At 29.2% G+C, this 27,416-nt stretch overlaps 2 protein-coding genes across 13 annotated transcripts; both read left to right on the forward strand.

Moving 5' to 3' along the window:
- The first annotated feature begins 2,712 nt into the window (after positions 1-2,712).
- Positions 2,713-15,144, forward strand: LOC145185823 (BMP-binding endothelial regulator protein-like). 10 transcript variants are annotated; one of them, XR_016455694.1, is made up of 14 exons: positions 2,713-2,910; positions 3,731-3,819; positions 4,268-4,367; positions 6,372-6,454; positions 9,556-9,646; positions 11,233-11,309; positions 11,449-11,545; positions 12,146-12,311; positions 12,387-12,489; positions 12,990-13,027; positions 13,233-13,337; positions 13,433-13,484; positions 13,694-14,494; positions 14,654-15,144. XR_016455694.1 is itself a non-coding variant. In XM_090097937.1 (14 exons), the coding sequence occupies exons 1-14, from the start codon at positions 2,835-2,837 to the stop codon at positions 14,824-14,826; spliced, it is 1,998 nt and encodes a 665-aa protein (XP_089954063.1). In that variant the 5' UTR covers positions 2,713-2,834; the 3' UTR covers positions 14,827-15,144. The 10 variants fall into 10 exon arrangements, 5 of the variants coding, with proteins under 5 accessions (XP_089954063.1, XP_089954064.1, XP_089954066.1 ...); XR_016455695.1 differs by having other exon boundaries at positions 12,994-13,027; positions 14,654-14,915; XR_016455696.1 differs by having other exon boundaries at positions 12,146-12,253; positions 14,654-14,915.
- A 7,044-nt stretch (positions 15,145-22,188) lies between these two features.
- LOC145185652 (uncharacterized) lies at positions 22,189-26,320 on the forward strand. Of its 3 annotated transcripts, none has more exons than XM_090098603.1 (4): positions 22,189-22,462; positions 22,541-22,617; positions 23,512-23,685; positions 24,254-26,320. In XM_090098603.1, exons 3-4 carry the CDS (start codon positions 23,513-23,515, stop codon positions 25,986-25,988), a joined length of 1,908 nt encoding a protein of 635 aa, XP_089954729.1. In that variant the 5' UTR covers positions 22,189-22,462; positions 22,541-22,617; position 23,512; the 3' UTR covers positions 25,989-26,320. The 3 variants fall into 3 exon arrangements, with proteins under 3 accessions (XP_089954729.1, XP_089954730.1, XP_089954731.1); XM_090098604.1 differs by having other exon boundaries at positions 22,190-22,462; positions 22,545-22,617; XM_090098605.1 differs by lacking the exon at positions 22,541-22,617 and having other exon boundaries at positions 22,329-22,462.
- Positions 26,321-27,416: the final 1,096 nt, after the last annotated feature.

A 27,416-nucleotide genomic window follows, 5' to 3' on the forward strand; every position in this document is an offset into this window, starting at 1 on the left:
AATTATAGCTGTTTAAGTAATCAATAATCATAAAACTAATCTATTTAATTTTCCGCACAGCTTTTCCATATCGAATTTTGAATGTAATATTTTAGTATGAGAGGTCAACAAAACGTAACATTAAAGGTGGTATTCCACTTCAATGAAATGAAAGTTTGCATAACCTAAATCGAAACTGAGTAAATTAATACTTTCGAATTTATAATTAATGATTTAATTGCGCGTTCGGGTTTTTCTCTCAAAAAGAGCCAAAAAAGAAAAAGGCAAGAGGTTTTACAAAAAACCCGATTAAAGTTTTTTCATATTTTATATATATCCTATTATACTTATATCATCTTAATATGGTCACGTACCATTTGTAATTAAAAAGATAAACTTTTCATCTATTTATCCCGGTCACATGCCTACACTCAATCCCTCAAGATTAGATGTGCTGCAGGAAAAACCACAAAAGGGGGAGTGGGGGGGGGGGGGAATAAAAAAATTACCTTTCCCAATTATTAATGAAAATATTTTTTTTACACTTAAGATTATTTGGGTTATAAGTAAACACAAATATTTCTATAAATAAAAAACAAATATTTCTTTTGTTTTGCACCATTTTGGAATCGGAGCATCAAAAAAGTTGTTAAATTTAAGGGAGTTAGCTTTTGTTGTTTATACTGCGTTTTTTATTTTTTTATTTTTGGCTTTTTGAGATTTCTTTAACCATGTATAAATTTTTCAGCTAACTTTCATATTTTTTTTATTTTTTATTTTTTTTATTTGTATAATATAAAACTTTTGATATTTAAGATCACATTTGAAATCTTATTCGATCTTTAAACGGTACTCGTTAATAAATTGAATTTATCATTTATTGTTTTGTATGAATGAGCAGTATACTATTATTCACCTAATAAAAAATTTATATCTACAATAGTTTAAAATCATAATTTTTTGATAGGATTTGCCACAAGTTTAAATAATAAACAATTTGTAGCAATTCAGAATTTCATTTTAAATTTTTTATATGAAGCAACTGAGTGGATATATAACTACTTACATATTCATCCTAAATAAAAAATAGCTTAGTTAAGCTAGCCCGTTGCTAAGAAATTTAATCATAATAAATTTTTCAAGAATATGAACAAAGCTATAATTTTGTTTGATTCAGGGAATACGCTTTTCTCTATCTTATTTACACATCAAGTATAGAAAATTGAAAAGTAGCCAACCAAAAAAATAAACTAAATTTTATTTTATTGGATTTAAATGAATTTTAGTAGTAGACACTTACAGTTGGAATTAAATCTCAAGCTGAACTTAGAACTGAACTGATGCTTGATTAATTGATAACTTGCAAGTTTTTCCTAAAATTTTGATGTGTGCATGCGCGCTTATGTATGTGAGTGTGTGCGCGTGTGCGTGTGCGTGTACGTGTGTCTGTGCGTGTGCGTGTGTATGTATTATTTATTATTATTTATTTATGACAGCATCATATAGTTAGATTTTTGACTTGTATGCGATTTTTGAACTACAAAAAAAAAAAAAAAAATGGTTTCAGAAATAGCACTGGAAAAAGAAATGAAAGTGATTTTAGGTTTTTTTTTCTTGTTTATAAGTTTTTCCTCAAAGGAAGTCGTGAAATAGTTCATTTCGAAAAGATTTTCGGAAGCTGTTCCAAAGTTCATAAAATGTCCCATAACTTAAAAGCTCTCAAATGCAAAAAACTGTTGCAGTAATTCTTTCACAAAAATTTCTAAGAATTATAAAAACTCCTAAGATATTTATCAAAAAAATTGACAACAAGGAACTTGGTATTTTTGCAATGAACGAAGTGCTGCAGCTTAAAATCTTTTTTTTTGTTAAATGAAGGGTTAAAGAAATAACTTATACTTAGAGGATCTTGCAGCAAACTTGAGCATTAACTTTGGACATTAAACCGAATAGAATGACAGGTTCGAACCACGAACTAAAAGCCTTATTATCTCACATTGGAGTTGCCTCTCTTGATATGACACTTGTTTTTGAGGGATTTTTGGTTTTTACTCGGTGTTTTTTAATTGGATTTAAAATTTTTTAAATTCATGTTAAATAAACTCGGAAAATTTTGCGCGGTAAGTTATTTGTGCTACTTTTCTATTACTTTGAAAGAACTCTTTAAATGGTCTAAAGTAAAAAAAAATTCTGGATTTCATTTGGGAGGCAAGTCTTTTGTCCCAATTAGCTGGCACACTTGCTCTGATTTCCATTAGTATATATAATTATAAATTATAGTTTTTATTTTGATTAAAAACAAAATCAACAACAAAAGCAACAACAACAACAACTGCGAATTCTCATAGCATGAGTACTCTCAGCACACCTCATTAGAACTGTGCTTTTTCGAAAAATTAACAAGTTATACTTAACTTGTAACACTTGGCTCAATTTTAAAATCTGTAAATAATTTTTGACATTTTCGAAAGCTAATTTTGATAAATGAAAAGATCCGTTGTATAAATTGACCATAATTATGCTAAAAAATTCATTCAGCGTTAAAAAGCTTTGTAAAAGAATGCAGTTTTGAACAAAAGTTTAAAAAATTCATATTCTTTGGCTTAATATAGAAGAATACAAGTAATGACGAAAAAAAACGTCAGCATTTTGTTTACATTTGTTCTACTGACTGGTCATGCTGTTTTGTTTACATCCGTTATTCAACAAATGCCGAACTTTGTAATGTTTGCATAAATTTAAGATTGATACATTAAAATAATAGTATTAACAGATGAAGAAATCATTTGTTTAAATCCACTGAGTTCCATTTCTGTAAATATTATATACTTTGAATTGCCTCACCGTATGCCAAAATGGAACTTTTTATTCGACAAGCACTTATACTTCTTGCTGGTTTTTTTTCTGCATCACTGGGTCAAAAAGTATCTGGTAAGTGGCTCCTCTAATTAATCGCTGGAGATTCATAATCTTTAATCGCGTCATTATTACTTTCTAAGCAAAAAAGAAATTGCTTCAATAAGTTTCTATGTCAGTTCTTTTTCTAATTATTTAAGAATTTAAAAGTTTTCTAGATGATGAAAACCACATCAATCAAGCAAATAAGTAAACTTCGCTCGGGAAGGAATTTGCAGTTTTAAATCTAATCCTATTAATGCAAGTTTATATTATGAAAATACTATCTTCATAAGATAGTTCAATTGTTATTTATTAATTGTAATTGATAAAGATTTATTTATTATTAAATAAATTGAAAGTGAAACACTTTCATCTGAACAAAAATTTTTCATTGTCAATTAACGGAAAGTCAATGTATTGGTTATTTAAAAAAATTTTATTTCGAAAACTTTGTCTTAAGCGAGAGTGATATTGTTTTACTGAAGCAATATTTCTTAATTGAAATGTAAAAGAAATAACGCTTTTGGTACATTCCGCTAAGATACAATTAAAAAAAAAACAAAAAAAAAAAACAAAAACAAAAAAAAAAAAAAACAACAAAAAAATACCACAACTTCTTATTAAATTACTTATTGGTTTATTTAAGTTGGTTATTTTTTTCATTGAATTTTGGAGCTTACTTCTTGAGACGTCTTTATCTTGTTTTCTTCGTTAATAAACATATATTTGTAATTTGTAAAATAAATTTGTGCCTTTTGCTAAATTTTAGGAAAAGAATTTGTCCAATAATTGCAATTAAATTCAACGAAATAAATAAAAATTTTATATATAAAACAATTAATTTTTGTTATAGATTTTTTGAAATGTAAAGTGAATGATATTGAACCATTTCTCCCAGAGATAAGAATAAGTCCATGTTTTAAATGTTACTGCAGCCAGGAGGTAATGAGGTTTCTCTCAAACAATTAATGCTATTATAGTAGGCTTTAATATGTGTCTGTGTGTATAATTTGGATTACTATTATTACTATTATTACTATTATTATTATTATTATTATTATTATTATTATTATTATTATTATTATTATTATTATTATTATTATTATTATTATTATTATTATTATTATTATTGTTATTATTATTATTATTATTATTATTATTGTTATTATTATTATTATTATTATTATTATTATTATTATTATTATTATTATTATTATTATTATTATTAACAGTTTTGTTATTTATTTCTTTATATTCTTTATCTATTGTAAAGAACCATTGAATTTGAAAATTTGAAAATGCCGTTTTGATGAGTACTAAAAACATAAAAATGATTTAATTTAAAATTCTTCTGTAGAAAACTCCTTTACTTCTAATTTGTAACTTTTAGAGTGGGAATGAAGTATGCTCTATAAGGCATGAAACTTGTGAACGGTTGACATGCTTTTTACAAGAGTATGACCCTAAAAAATGCTGTAAACAATGCAAAGGTATTTATTTTAAATATAAAATATACACTGATAAGTATTCTATATACATTTATAAACAGTTTTAATTTTTTTGGAAATTGAATTGGAAATGACACCACCTCTCATGTTTTGAAAAAAAACTTGTTGAAATGTGTTAAATAAGCAAATCCTGAAATTTCAGCTCAAAATCTTATTTGGTTTATGAGAAACAGCTCATTTAAAAATGGGTCGTTTTGAATGAAAACTGTTTTTTTCTTCATTTTTAGAGGTTAAAAACTTTTGAACAAGTTGTTTACATACCTCAATTTTTTCAAGCTAGTAAGTACTATCTCCAGTTCAAAAGGTCTGCTATCTATGAACACATCAATTTTTTTTTTTTTTGATATTTTTTTCAGAAATCAATCTATAAGATGATTGGGGACTCATTGAAAACCTCTTAAAAAACAAATGTTTCATTGACCTATTTTAAAGATATAAAGAGCATACTTTAGGCAACAGAGGTCAACTTTGTATGGAAAGATGAATGTGTTAGATGTGGTAGACTTTTTCATAATCTTGGCCATCTTTATTCATAGACAACTTGATTTTTTTTCTGAGACACTTACAATATTACTTAGAAACCATTGAGTATCATAAATGCATGCCATCTACGTCCCTGACGCATAAATTGAAATCTTATTAGTATTATTATCAACATTCGCATTAGTACAAGCATCATTAAATGAAACTTTCATTATATTTAACTAGGTAAGTGATATTGTTATAAAGCTGTGGCTTATTTAGGTCTTTGGGATTATAGAACATGCTACAGATCCCACTTCTCAATTGAATTTTGCATATGGTGGAGCTATAGAAACTTTATTAACAAAAATGAATGATGCGCTTTTGATGTTTTGAACACACCAGCGGCAGACACAACCTTCGTCTTTTAAACCCAAAACTATGAAAGGCAGTACCATTACTTCTAAAGTAAAATTTGTTAGTGCCAGAGCTCTAAAATTTGTTAACACCAGAGTTCAAACAGTTTGTTTGTAATCTTCCTTTGTTTTTTCTACATGACTTTGTTTCTTTTCCTGGCTAAGGAGAGAAAAATAAAGAATGGAGGAAAGGACATACAAGCTGAGAAAAATGTAACTGAGGCATTGTGGTATGAAAAAGCCTACTAGGAAACCCTTCACATGGCAAAATTGTTAACAAGTGTTGGATATAGTAGTGTTAAACAGTGAAGCTTGTTTATATAGTAATCCAAATCAATCAACTTTTTTTTTGGTTCATTAATTGCTCAATGCCTTTGAAACTGAAAGATATGTTTCTTGTTTTTGAAGATTTTTCTTCAAAGATAATATTTTGTTAAAAAACCTGTAAACTCCTCAGTTTAAAAAAAAGAGAGATTTTTAGACAAATAGATAATTAAAAATACAAAATCTTGTTCCCAGCAATAATTTAAGTCTTCAGATCCATGTGAGTTCAGAAAAAAAATTCACATGAATATCTTTATAACTGAGATCCCCAGATCCTTAAAATGTGGCATTTTTAGGTCCAAAAAGGCACTTTTTAATCTTTGAAGTGCTGGATATGTCAAAAATAGTTTTTATGGACTAAAACATGACTATCAGTGTTTCTTCACTAATTCAGTAAAGTTTGTAAAGTTTGGGGTCTCACAACCTTTTTTGATGAATTATGACCATTGTCAAAAAATGAGATCATTTGAATGATGTTAGAGGTGCCTCAAGAGAACCAAAGTTTTGTATTTAACCACTAAAATGCTTTAAAAACCAAATAAATTGCAAAGTTTGAGTTCTAATAAATCCACAAGTTTTCCTACAGAGAAAGTGACAATAACATAAATGTATATATATTTGTAATCATCTAATCACTAGTGTTCTTTATCTAAAATTTTTATTTAATTTTGATTAATTTAAAATTAAATAAAAAAAAAAAATTAGATAAAGGACACTAGTGATTGATGGCTACAAACATGTATACATATCTGTTATTGTTTGTATTTTAAACTTTTACATTCAGGCTGCTACTTTAAAGAACACTTTTATAAGCATGATGAAATATGGAGGGACTATAATGATACATGCATAATCTATCAATGCAAGGTAATTTATATAAGAAAATATTTTGTTAATTTAATTATAACTGACCTCAAAGCCTAATAAACTTTTAAAAGTTTAAATATATTTAAATTAAAACTCATGTTGAGTTTATCTTCTGCTCTGATCAACAGTTAAGTGAAATATGCATGTGATAAATTTATTGTTACTTAAATTATGCTATTGTTACATTGATTTCTATTTAAGTTTTTGTTGTTGTTGCTATTGTTATTTTTGTTATTGTTGCTCTTGCTTTTTGTTGCTGTCTAGGACACAAGTATTCTCTGTCATACACCAAAATTTCAATATAGTGTGAACTGTCTGATGGCTAACAATCAAAAAAAAAATATTCTAAAGTATTTAACATTAATCAATTAGTTAACAGTGGACATAAGCAGTCTGGTAACAAAGTTTCAATATAGTTTGAAACCTAAGAATATGGTTATTAAAGGCTAAATCAACTCAGCATGGAAACTGATTATAAAACAGTTCACTATAGTAGTCCATCAGAGTTGAAAACTAAACAATCAGCTACCCATTTCAAATAGTTGCAGTCTTGTAGTTGTTTGACTTGATTTTGATAATCATTCAACAAATTTTTGTTTTATTACATTAAATGAAATGAATTTTGTTTTATTACATTAAGTATTACATTAAATATGAAAAGTTATATGCCCATAATTTAACATTCACCAGAAATTACATTATATGAAAAGTTATGTGCCCATAATTTAACATTCACCAGAAATTTTAAAGGACAAAAACTAATTGTCTTAAATTAGTCCATTTAAGCCAAGTAGTAAAAGAGAAATGTTCTAAATATGTCAACAGACATGACAAGGTGATCTTTTAACATGATAATTCTAGACAACTTGCTGTAAACAGTTGCTATTTTAAAAACTGCTAAAGCGGTTAAAGAGTAGTAATAATCACTTAAGTAGGATCTGTTATGCCAGTTGTTATATTCGCTGGACATTGTAGCATCAGACTACCATTTGTTTTGATTGATGCAGTATGTCCTTTCTGACGAGCACTTCAGTTCTTGATATAAACAACAAAATGGAAAAATCCAATTACAAAAGAGTTGCAAGGACAGTTTCAGCGTTGTAAATAATAAAGTACTCAAGAAATTCTACAACTACCTTAAAAAGTCACTTAAAAAGTTACAGACTTTGTTTAGATAAGGCAACAGAATCAATCATATTAACAGATGAGCGAGCAAGTGAGAAGAGACAAAAAACTGTTGGCAACTTCTTTGTGCAAAAGAAGCTTCAAAGTATTGTCTTTGATTTGGCTAGGGATGGTATTTCAATTCGAGCCATAACCAGAAATAAATACATTCACCAGTCAATAGCTTGAGATGGATTTAAACTCCCTGCTAATGAAAGTGATGTAATGAAACTTCTGCACAAAGAATTTGATGAAAAGCAAAAAAAAAAGATTGACACCATAAAACTATAAGTCACCAATAAAGTAAAGTTTAGCATGACTGTCAATGAGGTTTCTACTTTAAGAGGATGAAGATATTTTGGGGTTAATATTCATGATAAAACTGACAATATCACATACAAAATGGGATTGATTCGATTTTTGGGTTCATACAGTGCTTGATATGGTTGAAATAATGAAACAACATCTATGTGTTTTATGAATATCAATGAAAAAAGATTTGGTTGCATCTACACAGGATGGAGCATTTGTAAACAAGAAGTATATTTGAAATTTAGATGTTCTTGGTCAATTTAATCTTAATCATGGTCTACATCTTGGAGTATGTGACACACATTATAAGAAAAAACATGATATTGAAGACTTAAGCAACGCCTTTGATGATGATAACAATGAAAATAATTCTTTTGAAAAAGGCACCAATTTTGAAGTTATAAATGATGACTGTGAAGATGATATGGACTACAATGATTTACTTAAGAACTCATGCAATTTGATAAAATACATCAAACTGTCAAGTGTTTGAAATCAAGTTTTTCAATCAAAAGTCAAGGCTCTACTTGGAAAAGAAATTGAACTTCATCTTGCTATAAAAACTTGCTGGAACACAATACCAATAATGCTTAAGCCATTGATAAAGACAGAGACAGAAATTCGAGAAATTAGAATAACAAATAGAATTTAGGGCAAATTTAAGTTTAGCCAATAGCGTAGACTTTGATGACTTAAAAGGTTTACTAGAGGCAATGAAACGTATTAAACTAGCTATAGAGAATCTTAGTAGAGAAGATGCAACACTGTTGAGCACTGATACAATATTAGAATTTATGTTTGAGAAACTTTCTTTAGTTAACAGTGAAATTCGCAAAAAATTGATGGATAATTTGAGAATTAGAGTCGACGAATGCCTGAATATAGATGTCATGAATTTATTACACTGTCTAAAGAACTCTACAGTAACCCCATCTAGAGATATGATGAATTTTCCAGGCATGCTAGCATCTCAACTTTTTGGTGTTCATGATGTTGATATTATTGAAGCAACTTTCAGTAATCCTACAGTTGAGGTTTTAACTCTACAAGAAGAACTTAATGTGTTGCTGAAGAAAAATGAATCACCAATAGTGTCTTTTGGACAGGACAAATTTCAGATGGTTAAAAGCTGAATTTTACTCTTTTTAAGAATACAGGCCAACATACAGAAAACCTACAAAAGCTTTATGATGCATTATTAACAATTAAGCCCACATCTGCAGATGTTGAAAGAGTATTCTCTGTGTGTACCAACCTTTGTACAAAAATAAGATCATGATTTTCAGATAAGTCATTATCAGCTCTTGTATTTTTTAAATACTGTTATAAAAAGTAAAGTTTATGTTAGGATATAAATTATCGGGAAACATTGTACTCTTGCCTGCTTAATACAAGGGGTGGGGTGCAAATTTCAAAAACAGTAAAACAGATGTTTCTTAAAAACTATTGATTTTCAGAAGCCTTAGTTAAAAGTGCTTTAAAAAGAATTTGTTTTTTTTTTTAAAAAAAAAAATTTAACTAAATTAGTCCTTTAATCAGCATGTTTTCATTTTTTTTTTAGCATCAGCTTTCATTTATGAATTTCTTTGTGGACTGTACATTTAAAATTTTTAATTTATTTTTAGGAAGGTATAGTTTCCAATATTTCACCAGAATGTATAGTTAATTGTTCACAACCAATAAAGTTAGCTGGAGAATGCTGTTCTCAATGTCCTGGTAATTATAAATTTCTTGTTTACATATTACTCCACATGAATTGGCAGGAATTTGAACAAGCGATTATATAAAAATATGGAAGGAAACAGCCAATGAAACATGTTGTTTCTATTGTATTGCTAATATTATTTTGGTTTTTTTTAGGGTCGAACTCTATGAGTTAAAATTTCTTGTTTTAGTTAATCTGCATTTTTCACAAAGTTAATTACATTACAGTTTGTGTTTGATGGCACAACCATAAAAAAACAATACAACAACACAGTTTTTTGCATATCTTATAATATTAAAGTTACCTCTGTGGCAAACTCAGTATAGTTTTTCTTGTTTTTGTTTATGAGTTCTGTTATCAGTTTTTGGCAAAAAGAATTCTTCAAAAATTTCCTCCAATTATTAAACTAATTTGTCTCAAAGTAAATTGTTTATGCTAACTGAGAAAAATCTTATTTTTCAGTTCCCTTTGCTGCCTTTTGTTCTTAGATAAAAATGGCAAAAATATCAGTGACATACATTTGAAATTACATATGAGCATAGTAAGGATTCTTCATATCTAAATTTAAAAGGACACTTTATTTCCAGATTCCTAGAATTGCACGATCACAACCAATCAAGACCAAATCAAGAAGTTAAGAGGAAAAGTTTTTCTGCTAAAACCCATTTCCTGGGACATCAAGTTTTTATGGTGTTTTATAGTGAGTTTCAGAAAATGTTTCTGGGTCCCTGTGATTTAATACTGCCAACTTAATGTCAAAAGTATACTGCATAACATTTTTCATCAACAAAATTGGGAAATTACTCTTTATGCCAATTTTTCTATAGGAGCTGTAAGTCCAATCTGTGATTTCCGTCACTTTGGTATTTCATGTAGGAGATATTTAGCAGGCAAAATGATTACAAACTGTTAGAATTAAAATCATTTTAACATTTTGTAATTATTTTTATGTCTCGTATATCTTTGAGCAAGAATTCTGCAAAGCTGAGTTGTCAAAATTTATATCAGTTAGTAGATATATGCTAAATAAAAATTCTGAAACAACAAAAATAGTTTTTTCTTCATTATTTTTTTTTGCATTATCTTTTATTCTAAACTCAGCTGATGAATAAATTGGATCTGGAAAATAGAAAAGGTGTTCTTTAACTTCCTGTTTTTCCAGAACCCTAGGCAGAGTTAGGATTATAAATGCAATGAGCTAAAATACCAATGCAACAACAGAACATTAGCACTAGATATATATGAGCATCAAATATATGAGTGAATATACAGTGTAAATATTAAATATTCACCTGTATATTTGTAAATAGTAATCACATAGATTGCTGTCTATACCCAACCATCAGTTTTATTTACTGCAATCCACATTTCAAAAAAATTGTCGCTTTTTCTCTTGTCTTAGATTTCATAAAACCTTTGTTGAGAATAACAGTGATATGCAACTCAACTCCTACATCTATGAGTTTATGAGCATGTGCATGTAAAAAATTGTTCAAAATGAGATTGGTTTAGTTGGAATGAATTTAATAAAGTTAAACTATTATAGTGCCTAATTTTCAAAATGATAATTCATCAAAGATTATATTTTAATTACCAGGTTGTTATCATAAAAATATTCTGGTTAAAGAAGGAGAGACTGTTAAAGATGGGTCTTGCCGTTCTTGCACATGCAAAGTAAAATTCTTTTTTAACAGCCAATTTCTTATCTTGTTTTTTCTGATTTTTTTTTTGTATTAGTTTTCTTTTATTTTCTCTTTGATTTTTCTAAAAAAATCAAACTGCAATTTTTTTTGTTTCTTTATTTTGTTTTAAGAATAGTTTATTAGAATGTACCGAAGTAAGATGCCCTCATCTTCATTGTTTGAATCCTGTTCCAAGTGAGGGAGAGTGTTGTCCAAAATGTGATAAAGGTTTGTTTTGTTTTTTTTGTTTTTTTTTCTAGTTTTTTTGTTTTATTAATCCTAGTTAAATTAACTAAGTTTTTGACTTGTTTACAAAAAAAGTCTTTTGACTTGTTTACAAGTCTTTTTTAGCTAAGAACTTTTCACTTTATCTATGTAGATTCCAAATTAATGGTAGAAAGTATAAAAAGCCTCAGAGTTATATATTCCAAATATGGTGTTGATTTTGCTAGATTGGCTCTGTATTTTTATATAAGGAGAACATCTCAGTGAAAGAAAAAAAAGGAAAAAAATAAAAATAAGGTTGACAGCTATGCTATACCTTGGTATGAAATTCATAAATCTCATTAAAGTTGGAAAAAAATTAATCAAAAAAGATACTTGTATAAAACAACACTACAAAAGCCCAAATGTAATTTTTTTGTAGTGTTATTTTATATAAGTTATTGTTTTAATTGTTAGGTTCTTTTTAAAAGGATTTAGATACCCTAATGTTTATTTATTTATCTTTTTTTGGGAAAAAAATAACTTTAGGTCTTTTAAACAGCTTTTTTTTGCCTTAGAATTAAATAAAAAAATAACTTTTAAAAAAATTTTGCTTTTTTTAAGTTGGTACAGCAAGTTACATACACTGGAAAGATCATTCTTGCCGGTTAAAAGGAAAGCAGTTAGAAAACAAGAAAAGCTTTCGTGTTGACAAATGCACCACCTGTTACTGTAATGTAATAATACTTTTAATGAAATGAAGTTTGAAACCATTACAAAACCTGCACAGGTTTGTTTTCTGCCATAAAATCTTTAACAACAATTAAATTATCATATTCAAAAAGTTATGTGTACTTTCTTACAGGAAGGAACAGTTATATGCACTCCAGAAGTATGTAAAATTGATGAGTCGTGTTCTAAAGATCAGCTGATTACTTCAAAGGATCAATGCTGCCCTACCTGTTCACGTAGGTTTAACATGATGGGTTTTTACTTTGTTGCAATTATTAAAAGATTAAAATATAAAAAAGTAAAAAATAAAAAAAAGTTTTAAAAGTTAAGAGATTCATTTAGATGGATATTTTTAGTGAAAATAAAAATTATAAAAATTATAGCACATGAAGAAAAATCAACATGTTGAAAGTTTAGATGAAAATTTAGCATCTTTCCTCTGAGATTAAAGATGTTAAATTTTACTCTTTTTTCTTTTAATTGTTAAAGACAATAAAAAAATCATGTGGAGTAATCAGCTTCAGTGAATCCCTTTAGTTGTCAACCTTTTTGAAATTATGTTCACTTGATCACCATTGAAGCATTCTTTAAAAGATATTTGCTTAAATCCTTAACTAGTTCGTAAAAGTAAAATATCGTGATTTGTATTTGAATGAAAATTTTTTTCTTCTTTATATTGTACAAACTATCACTGGAAAACGTAAATTTTATAAAAAATAATGATATCTTGTTTTAGACAGAGTGTCTTGTTTTTACATGGGGAAAATTTACAAGGTTTGTTTATAATGGCTTAAGCTTAAGTACAATCTTTAAGTATTAATCTAGTATAATCATTAATAAATGTTGTAATAATATTAATTGTAATGATATTAGCAACAACATTTAGTAAATCATTATTAAATGTTGTTTCTAATATTATTGTAATTAATATTATTACTTTTATTTATATCATTTGTTTTTTTTTTAATATAATATTTAGAATTTGGAAAAATGGTATATGAGGGGTTGTGTGGAATGCCATTGTGTAAATGGAAGTAATTTTTGTAGAAAGCAAGTTTGTCCAGAAATTTTGAAATGTTCTTTTGTGAGTTTTTGTTTGGTGTATTTTAAACTGATTTTCTAATATTTAATATTTTCTTTGATTTTTTAAAATCTTCTCCATTACTCTATTTATTTTAGAATTACAGACCTGGATATATGCCTGGATCTTGTTGTTTGCAATGCATACCAGGTAATTTCAACTAAAAAAAGAATTATATTTTGAACCCAATATGTTTGAAATTTTTTGTTACAACCACATGGAATAATTCATCACTATGTGTTCCTGAGCTCATTTCCAAGATCGTTTTTTTTTCGGATATTCCCCGTGAATTTTGTTCCGGTTATTCTGTTAATGTTTTGTATTTATTGTGAAGAGAGGAATTTCAAAATGTTTTCTAGTGACAAGCAGTTGTATCGGTTATGGTGATCCTCATTACCAAACATTTGATGAAAAAACATTTTCGTATCAGGGGGTTTGCAGATATATTTTAGCAAAAGACTGCACTTTAGCAAAATCTTTTTCCATTGTAACGCAAAATCATGACAGACACACTAAACGATTTTCGTGGATAAAATCTGTGACATTTCTCTATCTTGGAGTAACCATTTCTTTGTTGCAGAACTATAAAGTTAAAATAAATGGAAAATTTATAAGAACGCCATATGCCAATTTGCCCTACGTCGACATACGTAAATCAAATCGCTACATCTATGTATATACAAATGATGGAATAACCCTAAAATGGGACGGTGATGACTATATTCAAGTAGATTTACCGTTGAAATATAAGAGCAATGTTTGTGGCTTGTGCGGCAACTTTAACGGGAATCCTTCAGATGACTTTTTATTGCCAAACGGTGTTTTATTAAGTGAAGCTGATCAATTTGGTGATTTTTGGCGTCGCTCCAAAACTTGCACAAGAAAGCCGCGTGTTGTAGAAAGCGCACATCAGCTTACTGACTGTGTTGGAAGCAAGTTACTACAATCTCATAAAAGCTGTAGTGAAATATTTTTTGACAAAAGCATCGAAAAATGTAAGCGTTTTGTGTCTTCAGCCGTCTATTTCCAAGACTGCGTTAGTGACATGTGTCACTGCCCCTTTAAAAAACAGCATTGCGAATGTGGTGCGGTAAGAAGTTATTTCGAGAGATGTTTGAAAGCATTCCCCAATCTAAAATGGGTACATAAAGATAAATGCGGTAAGTGTTTTATTTTTCAGGCCTATGTAAATTTAGAAAATCTTCTTTGTCGTTTTTCTCTAAGAAAAAAATGTGGGAATTTTTATGTGAGTTTAACAATTATGAGTGATTATAAGTCGTTTTTTAGGTTCAGATTTTAGTTTTAAAAATTTTTTCCAGATGCTTCTTGCAGCGGCGGTAGTGAGTATGCCATTTGTGCTTCGCCGTGTCAAAGCAGCTGCGATAAGTCTCATAAAACTTGTCATCAAAAGGAGTGTGCTCCGGGTTGTCAATGCCCTGCAGGTTTTACATGGCATAACGACCAGTGTATTGTGCAAGATAAATGCCCATAGCAAGTTTAAATCAGCACCAGACGTAGAAGGTTAATATAGATCCAAATGTAATGTTTTTGCTACACTTAAGGTCGCGGAGATCTGCCCAATACAATTGTGATTTTAATGGTTTCTAGAACATAACTGGTTTCGAAGTACTCTTTTTCGAATGTTTAATGGCACCGAATTACTAGATGCATCTTACAGTTCGTGATGATGATAGTTTCCTAAATTTCTGAATCCAAAACCTTTTTTTTTTTTTTTTTTTTTTTTTGAAAAAACTATTCCAATGCTTACTCCATCTCAAAAAAAAAAGTGTTTAAAACAATTGTAATGAAATGTTTTGTTTAGCTTTAAGCCCTTTTTACACTTTCCTAAGTTGTGTTCTTACTAAAATACATAAATAGTTGGTGCATAAATAATTGGTGTCTAAATCTTAGCTGAAAATTTTATTACTTCCTATTCGAATGATTTTATGAATGTTCTAAACTAATTTCATATGTAAAAGTGAATGATATCACGCGTAATAGGATGGGTCAAAAAATTTCCAATCGAGATTCGGCTGGGTATTTTTCTTATATCTTCGACCGGCCTTTGAGAGTAAGAAGATTCTTAGCGCCCAATTTTTGCCAAAATGAAGTTATTTTCCAACCATGCATGCAGCTTGTTCTACCATAATTTACTTTTTTTCTATCTTAGTATCAGTTACTTATCTTAGTATTAGTTACTGTTTCTGTGTGAAATTTGTAATAAATAATTTACTTTTCTCTGTATCTGTCATGAATAAATTTAATTTTTTGACCTCAAAATTTTAAGCGAGAAAAGTATTTACTGCTCATCGGAAAAAAATCTCAAAGCTTTTTCTTTTTTTTTGTAAAATTACGCGTTGCTACGAAACTCTTTTCTATTACACTAATGATTATAAAATCATTTTAGATCGATTCCTTGCTCCCGAATATCCCAATAAGACCCCTTTCTCAAAAAAAAATTTTCGGTTACTATTAATCTCTGTTTTAAAAAATATCTTAATGAGTCATGTGTTACATTTTTAAAAATTTTTTCATACCTTAATATTTCAAGACCTAAGTTCCTGTTTTGGAAAGTTCCAAAACACCCTGTAAAGTCATCAGCATCTGAAAATGCATTATATTTGCAGATTCGGTTCTTTCTGATTGTTGGTAACACGAAATAAAAATCATACGGTTTTTTACAATCTCTAAATCCTGCGATTGAGAGCTTAATCTTGCGATTAGACTTTTTTAAGGTTAGCAGGAAAAATAGCTTACAGTTTCCTGAATTTCTTAACTTATGATCTTATTGGGTTGAGCATTTTTTAATCTAAATTTCTTCAGTTGAGATTTGAATATTTTGAATGAAGAGTCATTGAAAATAGTGAAATAAAAAATCGAAAATTGGGTGTTAAATATTTCTTCATAAATAGTTCAATCTTTAACAACTCTGAATGTATTAGTTTCCATTTACTTTCCTTCCATAAAGTTTATTTGACAACAGCTACTACTTCAGAAAGCAAATTAGATGAACCACCAACAAAAATAAACTTAACCAAATATTTTCTGATACTGGAGCGAGACGAAATAACACTTTCCGCTACTCTTGCTCGATTCACAGTCTTCGATGGAACTTTATCCGACAAGCATGAATGGGATCCTTCTGAAGAGCGGTAGAAGCAATGTTCGATCAGAATCTTAAATGGAGCTCATTGCAGTTCATTTTTCAATAAAACTGTAAATTAATACTTGGCTTGTTAATAGACTAGATCCTTAAAATCTAGTAACATCACTAATAGCTTAAGAGTGCAAAGTTTAACTTTCTGTTTCAGATGAGGTACCTCTATAAATTGTATTTGATTCTCTTGAGTCTCCATCTGAATCTATATCTTCTCCTCCTGAAGAACCTTTAAGTAGGGTAAAGTAGGGTAATTTCGGCGTATTAAGCTATTTTGTTGTTTATAGACAATGGTTGCTTTAATAACGTTAAAAAATCATGCATATCGATGTCCTGCAGATATATCTATTAAGTAATAGTTAAAAAATTGTTTCAAACTTACAAAGTTTTATGTAAAATTTGTTTTACAAAATACTCAAAAATGACGAAATTAGCGACCTAGTATGGTAATTTCGGCACAATGATACGGTAAATTCGGCATACTTAAGAAAATTAAGATGTTCGTTGAAAACGCATTAATATAATTAAAATATTATAAACAGCTATAAATCTGCATTGTATAAAGTAATTGTCTCTTAAATGGAATTTGTTACACCTAATTGACATTTAATTAAGGGCGTTGCAATTGCAAAGATTCATATTTTTTGAACCACCTATTTTAGTAAAGTATGAATACATCACCCAAAACAGAAACCTTATTAGAAAAATGTGCCTGTAAAGTAAAATTGTAAATAAAATGATTACTAATTTCTATGATTTCGATGATTATTTCTAAATTCTGTTTAAATAAGAATTCATGTTTATAAGCTCATAAGTAGTTCATAAAATAATATTTTACATAACTACAATAGTTAAACATAAAAAAATAAAATACAAAGAAAACTTTATAAAAAGAGATTTATTTAAGAAAGTTAAAAAACAGCTTAAAGAATCAGTGTTTCATACAGTCATCACAAGTAAATACTTTTTTAGCATAAACACCACATATAGCAGCACATGTCTCATGCCACCATCTACAGCATTTATGGCATTTATCCCAATTATCCTTTAAGTATGGATCGACAGGATCCCCATAACTGTATTGACACATTGCACAAAGTTGTTTATTAATTGCACTTTTAGCATCAAGGTTACTCAAACACGTCTTTTGATGTGTAGATATATTTTCTTTAATGCACTTTTTACGTGGCTGCCTGTTCTTATATTTCAAAGTTAAAGATTCCTCTAGCTGAGATTTATATGGTGATCCAGTAATTTTTTCAGCATGATTTACCCTCCTTTTTATACCTGTTCGTTTTTTATTTTTAATGTCAAGTCCAGCTAGTGATCCGAATGTAACACCATGAGGTTGTGAGGTTTCATCAGAGGTGGCTAATTCTAATGACTTCTGAAGTGTAAATGATGAGTTTGGTGAAGCAGATTCTAAATAAAAATATTTAACTAAAAAAGGTGAATAAAATTAGGCAACATATAAATTATAAAAAATTTGAACTATTTGTTTAAGAAACTTTTTTTTAGGTTAATAAAACAACAGATAAGTTATTATTTTGCTTGATTTTAAAAAAATTACATTTGTGTTTTAAATAAATGGTCGAAGATAGTAAAAATAATACATCTTTTAAAATGATTTACCTTTTTGAGAAGCAATTACACATTCTGTGACAAAATCAACATGATCTAAATCTTTAGCAGAGTCTAACCCATTGTCGAGAGTAGGGTGCATTTCAGAGGTAATATTTGGTTTTGAAATTTTTGATACAATATACGAGTGATCAGTAGCCTTAGCTGCAGCAAAGTCTTCTTCAGTAAACACATTTCTATCAAATGGATATATTCCACATTTTTTAAACCCTGACTGACAATTTTGAACAGTTGCAGCTTTCCCATAAGCTATTCCAAATAATTCACTAACCTCTAATTCAGTTACAGGACGACCTGGATGGTGACGAAGCCAAGTACCAACTTCTTGATCATAGAATATTTTGAGACTTTTAAAAAATGAAACATCAAGTGGTTGCAGTTTGTGCGTGCAGTGAGACGGAAGTGATAGTATAATAACATTTGTCTTGCGAGCTTTTATAATAACACTAAGATTTTTTTTATGACTTGAATGTCCATCTAAAATTAGAAGAACTGGTTGGTCTCTTGACTGTGGCTGGACTGCTTTTAAAAAATGATCAAACCATTTTTCAAACAAATCAGTTGTTATCCACCCATTTTTGCTGCCACCAGAAATAGAACCGATTGGGGCTTTATCTAAAAATTCAGGTCTCACTCGAATACGTGGATAAATCAACATTGGAGGGACAAAAAATCCGCTTGCTGATTGGCAACAAACTATTGTGATTGTTTTTCCTCTTTCAGAGCTTGTTAAGCCACCAACACTATGTTTTCCCTTCAGGGCAACAACTTTTCCTGGTTTATGGCATATAGACAATCCAGATTCGTCTACGTTGAATAAGTTTGCTGGTGGAATAATCTGCATTTCATCAGCATTAAACATTATTTTTTCTAGTTCATCATAAAAACGATTAACTTTTATTCTATTAAAACCAATGGCTCGATGCAATGACGTTGATTCAGCAACTCTTACAGAGAGTTTATTATGACATTTCAAAAAACCCCTAAACCATTCTTTTCCTGCTGACTTAGTTGCACAATTAAACTTATGAATAATCCCATTTTCTTCACAAAACTGGAATACCATTTGTTTTACATCTTTTGGAGACAGACCAAATAATCTCTGTGACATAGTCAGAAGAACTTCAACAAGTTCTTTTTCTTGAAAAGCTGAGAGTGTTATTGGGTGCCCTGCTCTTAACTTTTTAACACAATTATCAACAGAAACTCGTTTTATATAGTCATGTAGCGTTTGCCTTGGTATTTTATATTGTTTAGCAGCAGAATATTTCGAGCATCCATCAACTAAAACTGCATTTACTGCTAGTTTTAATGATTCATTTGACCAATTACCATATTTTACACGTTTTGAATCCATTATATAATGCTAACACACAATAATATATATATATATATATATATATATATATATATATATATATATATATATATATATATATATATATATATATATATATATATATATATATATATATATAATTAATGAACTATTAATTTATTGTATGACATAAATTTAATTTATATGGTGGGGAACTATTATTTTATTAAGTTTCACAGAGACACTAACGAATTCAAGTTTTTCCTAACTCGTTATTATCTTATTACTATCTGAATTACTAAAATCAACTTCTTCTATACATAATATTTCAAACGGTTATTTACATTTTGGTTTCAGAGAAAGCACAGGTCGGCAAATTCGGCACTGCCGAAATTAAAAACTATTAATAAGCCGAAATTATCTCCTTAGAGCAGTCCTTGGAGAAACTTTTATATCTTGTAACATACTTTGATTTTTATCTTATTGCTGCTCACATTTTATTCAGTTTATATTTTTGAATAAAATAAATAACAACTTTTGGTAAAAATTTTCGAGAAAAAATCATTTATCCAACATTTTCAAATAGGTAAAAATGTTAAGAAAAAGCTAATAATCATAAATTAATGCACCTATAATGTAAAAATAAAAGTTTAAAGCAATATTTTTAGGAAAATTGTTTATCTTGCTACAATACCCAACTATGATTTAATTATTCCAATAAATAAATATTTTTAGGTGTTTTTTGAAGGGGTGCCGAAATTATCTCCCTGCCGAAATTACCCTACTTTACCCTATTTCAGACAAGCTCAATAACGTCATAAAAAAAGCAAACTTGCTGAAGATGCCAATTCGAAATGAGACGATGCTTTTTTAGTTGCAAAAGGTCCGTTATATCTATAAAACAATAAACTGTTTAATAAACAGTTTTTATGAATCTAATTTGAATGTGTCATTTTATTGCTCTTCTTAAAATTTTATTAAATTGATATGTTAATATCTTTCAACAATCGGATTTTACAAATCCGGGGATCCCGGGGTAAGGTAAATGTAATCCCAAAATTTGTTTCTGATGATTTTCATAATAGATAAAGTTAAAAAAAAAAAAAAAAAAAACACAATGGTCATCGGATTGTTTTTGCGACGAGGTCAAATTAAAACAATTTTTTGACGTAAAGTTCACAGAAAACATTAATACAGTTTACAAATTTAAAAACTAATTACTCTTAAGCAAGCTTCTGCATTAACGAAGCTTTTCAAAGTTCAAAACTCGAAGTTCAAAATTTTTAGGAAGATTTTCAGCTCATTTTGGCCGGAGATGGAGTGTAAACTTTTGCAACTTGAACTGTTTGACACTAATATAGTTTTTGATAATCAAAATTTATTATTCTAGCTACGCCACTATGATCAATCCATAAGCTAGACACAACCCTGTGCAAAAAGAAAGTGCAAAAGCTCAAAGGAAGCGTATAAAAGAAATGAGGAGCTTATAAATTGAAAACAGAGGTTAAATGATGAGAGCAAATAAAAATGAGGTTACGATTGAAGATGACGAAATAAAAAAAAAAAGAATTAAAACACAGTAATGTCTCAATCAAAAAACCTGTTTTATAATCCTGAATTCGATTTTGCCCGTTGCGACTTAGAGTGCAATGCGCTCTATGCAGCCATATGCTACTCGGAGCGCAATACTTTGTACGCATGCGCTAAATTTTTTTTTTTTTTTTAATCTTGTTGATGTTAACCCTATCCCTATCCCTATCCCTATCCCTATCCGTATCCCTATCCGTATCCCTATCCCTATCCCTATCCCTATCCCTATCCCAATCCCTAACCCTAACCCTTACCCCAATCGCCTATCTAACCAGCTTTATTTTGAAATATAAATCGCACTGTTATAATAAAATAATTGCGCATGCGTGTACAATATTGCGCTCTGAGCAGCTTATGGCTACGTAGAGCGCATTGCGCTCTACGAAGACACTTCGTTCGTTTTTACGTGATTTCAACAAATACTACAGTAGAATGCAAATATAAGTCAGCTAATTAAGAGAATAAAATTTAACACAATTGAATCACATAAACATTTCAGTGAAAAGAAAACTTTACAGCGAAGTTTAAACTTAAATAAGAACGCTTTTTAAAAGTAAAAATAGAAAAAAAAAATTTAAAAAAAACATCATCTTGTCAATTGCAAAGAGCTCCCCTATTTTTTCTTGAACTTGCATAAAAACGATTTCAGGTTAAGAACTCAAGCCGCACTTAACGATTAAAAACGATGAAATAGCCAGTAAATACTTTCTATATTTTTTGTTTTCGTTCCGTTTGTGTTTGCGAGTAATACATAGATGTTCACTAGTAATTAACGCGTGTTACTTGTATTTAGCGTTCCTGTATTTAACGCGTATTCGCTTATGTTCGTTCGCGTTATCTCATATTGATATGTGAACATTTATTCTTTTGTAACATTAACATTGGCTAAAACTTCTACTTTATTAATTTCTACCCAAATATTAATGGTGTTATTTACTCAATAAATCTGGTATTTAAAATTTACGAAAATTTTAACTAAAATTTACTCAAAATATAATCAAATACAAATCAACTTTCAATTAACAAAATGCAAAAATCTTAATTGATATTTATATTATTATTACTTTTTTTACACTGTAAAGTCTTCTTTAAAGCCACGTGTTTATGTTTTCGTTTATCGTATTAAACACACACTCACAAAAAAACAAGAAAAGCAACGAAGGAGCTAAGCGTAAAAGCAGCTGGCAATTGAAATGTGTTAACTTCAACTTATAAAGTTAAGAAAATGGATATTTCTACTTTAGTTTTTGTAATTTATAAATTTGGTCCTAACAATCATTTTAAGGTCGGAAAATGATTGGTAATTACGATCATGTAAAACCGCACCGTTTAAAACTGTTATAATATTTTGCGTTTTTATATTTTATTTGAAAATGTCGGAGTTAGTTCCTATGAATTTTACAATGAGGCAGATGTCACAAGGTAAAATATTTTATTTAGAAAAAGTCTTTCTTATTGCAATGATCTTCTTCTTCTTTTTTTTTTTTTTTTTTTACAAAGAAAGATTCTGCATATAAGAAAGATTCTGCAAATATATACAATTGACGAGTATTTATAAGAATTGAGAAGTCTCTAAGGTAGGTTACCAGGGCTACATTTTAATTTTATTAATTTCGTTAGTTCATCTTTATCCCAAATCTTTTTTGGCTAGCAATTATTTTTTTAAATTTTTATCCAGACACATACCAACGCTTAATCCACAGACGATCTCAGACACGCACACACGCACACACGCACACACACAAACACACCGACATATGTACCGAAACATACAAACGCACATTGTTTTCGGTGGTTTTTTAAAAATCCACCAGAACTAATCCAATCACAACTTATAACCAAAAAACGAAAAAACTTGCACTGAAAATCTTTAAAATATAATTATTATTTGTTGCAATTTTTCTGCATTGTACAAAAAAAATGCAAGGTAAACAAATGCCTTCAAAAAAGTTTTACTTTAGTAACTGTCAGATGATCGATTTGATTTACACCTCAGGAAAAAAAAATTCATGTGAGACCGTTAATCTCAGAAATTGAGAAATGATTCGGAATTTTAAAAGACAAAATGAATATATATGAAAATCCACTAAAAAATTGCTTCAGTTTAACGATTAAATATCATGCTAGAATACGAAACATCTTGCGTAAATAATATTTTCAATAAAATTCTCCAAAAATTTCAAAGGGCGTCGATTAATTTTTAATTGTTTTTGCAAAACAAAAAATAAAATGGTTTATGTACAAAGGCGTGGTACAAAAGAAATTCTCACCAAGATTAATAAAATGGACAAAAGGAAACCTTTGAATTGTGTTAAACGCAGATCGCGTGCGCTGGATATATATCGAGTCTGCTTTTCAAAGCGAGAATGCTGGCATGATGGTTTAAGAATATTACTTCTGTAACCGTGTTCACCATTTTCTTTTTCAAATCCACCTTTACGTTACTTAAAAAAAAAAAAATTTTTTTATAGGATGATATTTACACATGCTTCAAGAACCATAGTGATCATCGCAGCAATATTACACGTTGCAGATGGATCTTGTCAAATCCATTGCAAGTGTAAAAAAGAAAACATTTCTGATTGTCTTCCACATGATGTTGCTGAAACCAATCCTGTTGGAGTCAAGATAAAAATAGAGGAACTGTAAGTGCACTTACAGTTAAAGCCTTTAAAAATTCTTTTAAATCGCAATTACTGCATACGAACAGCAGTTAATTGTTTGTTAAAAATTCTAGTAAAATAATTGTAGTAAAAATAATAATAGTAATAATAATGATAATAATAATGATAATAATAATGATATTAATAATAATAATAATAATAATAATAATAATAATAATAATAATAATAATAATAATAATAATAATAATAATAATAATAATAATAATAATAATAATAACAATAATAATAATAAAAGTAATAATAATAATAATAATAATAATAATAATAATAATAATAATAATAATAATAATAATAATAATAATAATAATGAAAAGTACAGGAAAAAGAAGAAAGAAAATTTATATATTTTATGGTTAATTTAAAAATATGGTAATAATGCAAATGTTAATAGTTAATGTTTATCATAAACCAAATAAACCACAATAAGTATCATTAAATTATGAAAACTTCGAAAAGATGTGTAACATTTAAAAAAATATTTTTAAGAATCAAGACAGTTGCAAGATTCGTTACATTGATTCTATTTTAGCTACACTCAACCTCCCTGTGAGTTCAAAGCTGGAATTAATATGACACCAGTAGCTCCTCTAAGAAGCAAAGATCTGGCTCCTTTTCTACCTCTTTTTCAAAAATGGTATTCGAATCAGAGTTATATGAAAAACTTTAACCAGTCTGAAGAATACTTTATTAAGTTTATTGCAGCCATCAACTGTAGTATACAATGCGATGAACAAATCAAAACTTCGGCTTTCTGTTTGTGTAAAAAGTGTGTGTCTGTTTCACAAAAAGCAGAAAAAGAGAACTCACACAAAAACATGACCAGGAGGACAACTTATGACAAAACCATTATACAGCTTAAATGGGGCTTGCCTTTAATTGCGACAACTACTTTTTTGAGTGTTTTAGCCATTATTCTTAACATATTGTTTTTGTTTCGGATATGTCTATACAAGCCAGTGAATCTTATGAATATTCTTGGTTTTTTCTTGATGCTGTTTAGTATTTTGCTAGCCAGCTACGGGACAATAATGGCGCTCTATTTGTATAAAGGGTGGAGTTCAGAATTACGGTTTTGTCAAGGTTTAACCTCACTAAAGTTTTTTTCACTTGGAGCATGCATTTGCTCACTAATTATGCTTACTTTTCATTTTTCTCTTCGGCTGACCAGCGGAGAAGCAGGAGAAAGAGATGCTGTATTTAAAGGAGTTGTCTTCGTTTTAGAAGGAGTCATGCTTTCAGGTGTTTTTTCAATCATGAGTTGGGTCAAAATGGATGAATGGGAGTTCCTTTGTAGCATTATCAATCCTTCATCTCACATGGATAAGATCCTTATACTGGTTGAAATTTCGTACTATGCCATCTTATTTTTGCTTGCTGCCAAGCATCTCCTACATTTGTTCCGTCGGAAAAAAACCAACTGCCCTTTTTTTATGGAACAATATTATAACATAGAAAGTACATTGTTCTTTATGATACTTTTAAGTTTCTTCATTTGGATTGGTGGCTACGCTGTGACCTTGCCAATTTTTAACTTGTTTAGCTTAGATATTGCAGCAATTATACGAGTATGTACACTGATGTTACCTTTAAGCCTACACCCTCTGATTTTCAATTTAAAAACTGCATGTTCCAATGAAAAAAATTTAAAATCATATAAAGCTGAGTGTGGAGAAAATGATGTTGCAATAGATTGCGATTGTTACGGTAACGGGACATGCAAGGCATGCAAATTGAAATATTCTGATTTAAAGTTGGATGAAAATGTCTCTGATCAAGAGACAATGTTGTTAAATGCTGACTGTTTTTCAAATAGCCCATCTTTGCAAGATGAAACTGAAATTAACTACTCAAGCGCCAAAAAAAACAATTTTTTATCCCCAAAATTGGTTTGTAGATCACCAATGGTACGAAAAGCAGTTAAAGAGTCTTTGGTTAACTTGACTTGCAGCGATTGTAACGTAGAAGCTTTTCCATTACAGGATAAAACTGAAAATAGTGATCTGTTTAGCACAACTGATAGCAATGCTGAGAAACCTGAAAAACCAACATCCTTAGACCTTGACATAAAAAAATTTGCTAACCAAGATTTAGCACCTGTGTTCAGCTTGAATAGTCCGAGAGGAAAACCTTCTGATTTCCCGTCATTTATTTCTCTTGACGGAGCAATTCCAGAAAGCAAAAGCAAATTGTGGAATGAGGCTACAAAATCAAAATTTTCTAAAGATGAACGAAAATCTTTTGTAAAGGACTCACCGGTTGATTAAGACAAAAATTAACTTTTTAGAAGAAATATAGGGCGTTAGATGGGGCGCTAAGAAAATGCCGTACAGTATTAACAACTTTTAGTAATAGGAAGTGACGCAAACGTTCAACTCTAAGCTCATCTGCAAATCCAACAATAACAAGCTTTCTGATGTTGTTCTGACTTTCTGATAACTATAAAAATGATGACTATAAAAATGATGACTTTAAAAATGATGGCTGTAAAAATAATGGCTGTAAACTAAATACTGCAACTTTTGTGCCGCCCCCAAAGTTTTTTAAGCTTGTATATTCCTGTGATGTTTATGAGAATTATTTTCTTGAATTGATAAAATGTAAAATATTTCATTTTAATGTCCCTTTAGCAGCTTTTAACGTTTGCAATTTTAATCTGGAAATAATCAAAGGTAGAGAACAATTAAAATAAATCCTACAGTAGTTAAAGATTTTTCTTTACACCGAAATTGTCTTTTTTTAAAGATAGTTTTGTTGTAAAAAGTTAGAAGAAAAGCATTAAGCTCATAGTTCTCAGCACTTTAATTGCTTTTTCAAGGCATAAGTAAAAATCAGTTTGGTATTTGAAACACATGAAAGTTTTTTTTAACTTCTTTTAACTATTAAGGCTAATTGCAATCTAACAGATACATTGTAACCAGAATTTAACAACTTAACATGCTGCCTTTGTATTAGTTTGGCTTATACTGAGCATGTTGCTAGACTAAATGAATAAAAATTTCGTTTATACCTACCCAGCAAGCACACAACATTGAAACAACGTTGAAATAACGTTGATCAACGTCGATCAACGTTATTTCAACGTTGTTTCAACGTTGTTTCAACGTTGTGGTGCTTGCTGGGTAAAAAGTTTTGATACAATACCTGTTTAACTACTGAAGTGTATCGAAAATTTTTAGATATTTACTGCTAAAATTACTTTTGATAGATTAAGCTTCTGATTTCTCTGTCATAAGTAGATTTGTTAGTGCAAAAGGAGGTTTCTTTCGTAGACAATTTAATCTAAAGAGCTATTTCTGGAGGTGGGGTTTAGTAGTAAAGGCGCTTAGAAGTATATGAAACTTTAATAAAGATTAATAGCAAGTCCAAAACCCCATTATATCATACTTAGCTCGAAAATGCATGCGCTAAAATTGGAGCCAGGACATAAACCAATATCACATAGAAAATTTAACCTAAAAAAACCGAACCCTCCATATATCTTTGGGACCAGTGTAATACAATAATGACTCTTTAACTATTTGTGAAATACCTTGAGGCACGGAACAATACAATTCAAATATTAGAACAGTTGCCCTTCAATAATTGTGATCATTGTGTCGATTTGTTTGGTTGCAAACTACTGATGGTAAACTTAGAAACATTTTGATAAAATAATGACACGTTCTATTGTACGTTATTCTAGTTTTTTTGTT

The sequence above is a fragment of the Hydra viridissima genome, unplaced genomic scaffold (genome assembly GCF_058129835.1).
Source record: "Hydra viridissima isolate aposymbiotic clone 2 unplaced genomic scaffold, HvirCarnegie_v1 scaffold_9, whole genome shotgun sequence".
Classification (NCBI taxonomy): Eukaryota; Metazoa; Cnidaria; class Hydrozoa; order Anthoathecata; family Hydridae; genus Hydra; species Hydra viridissima.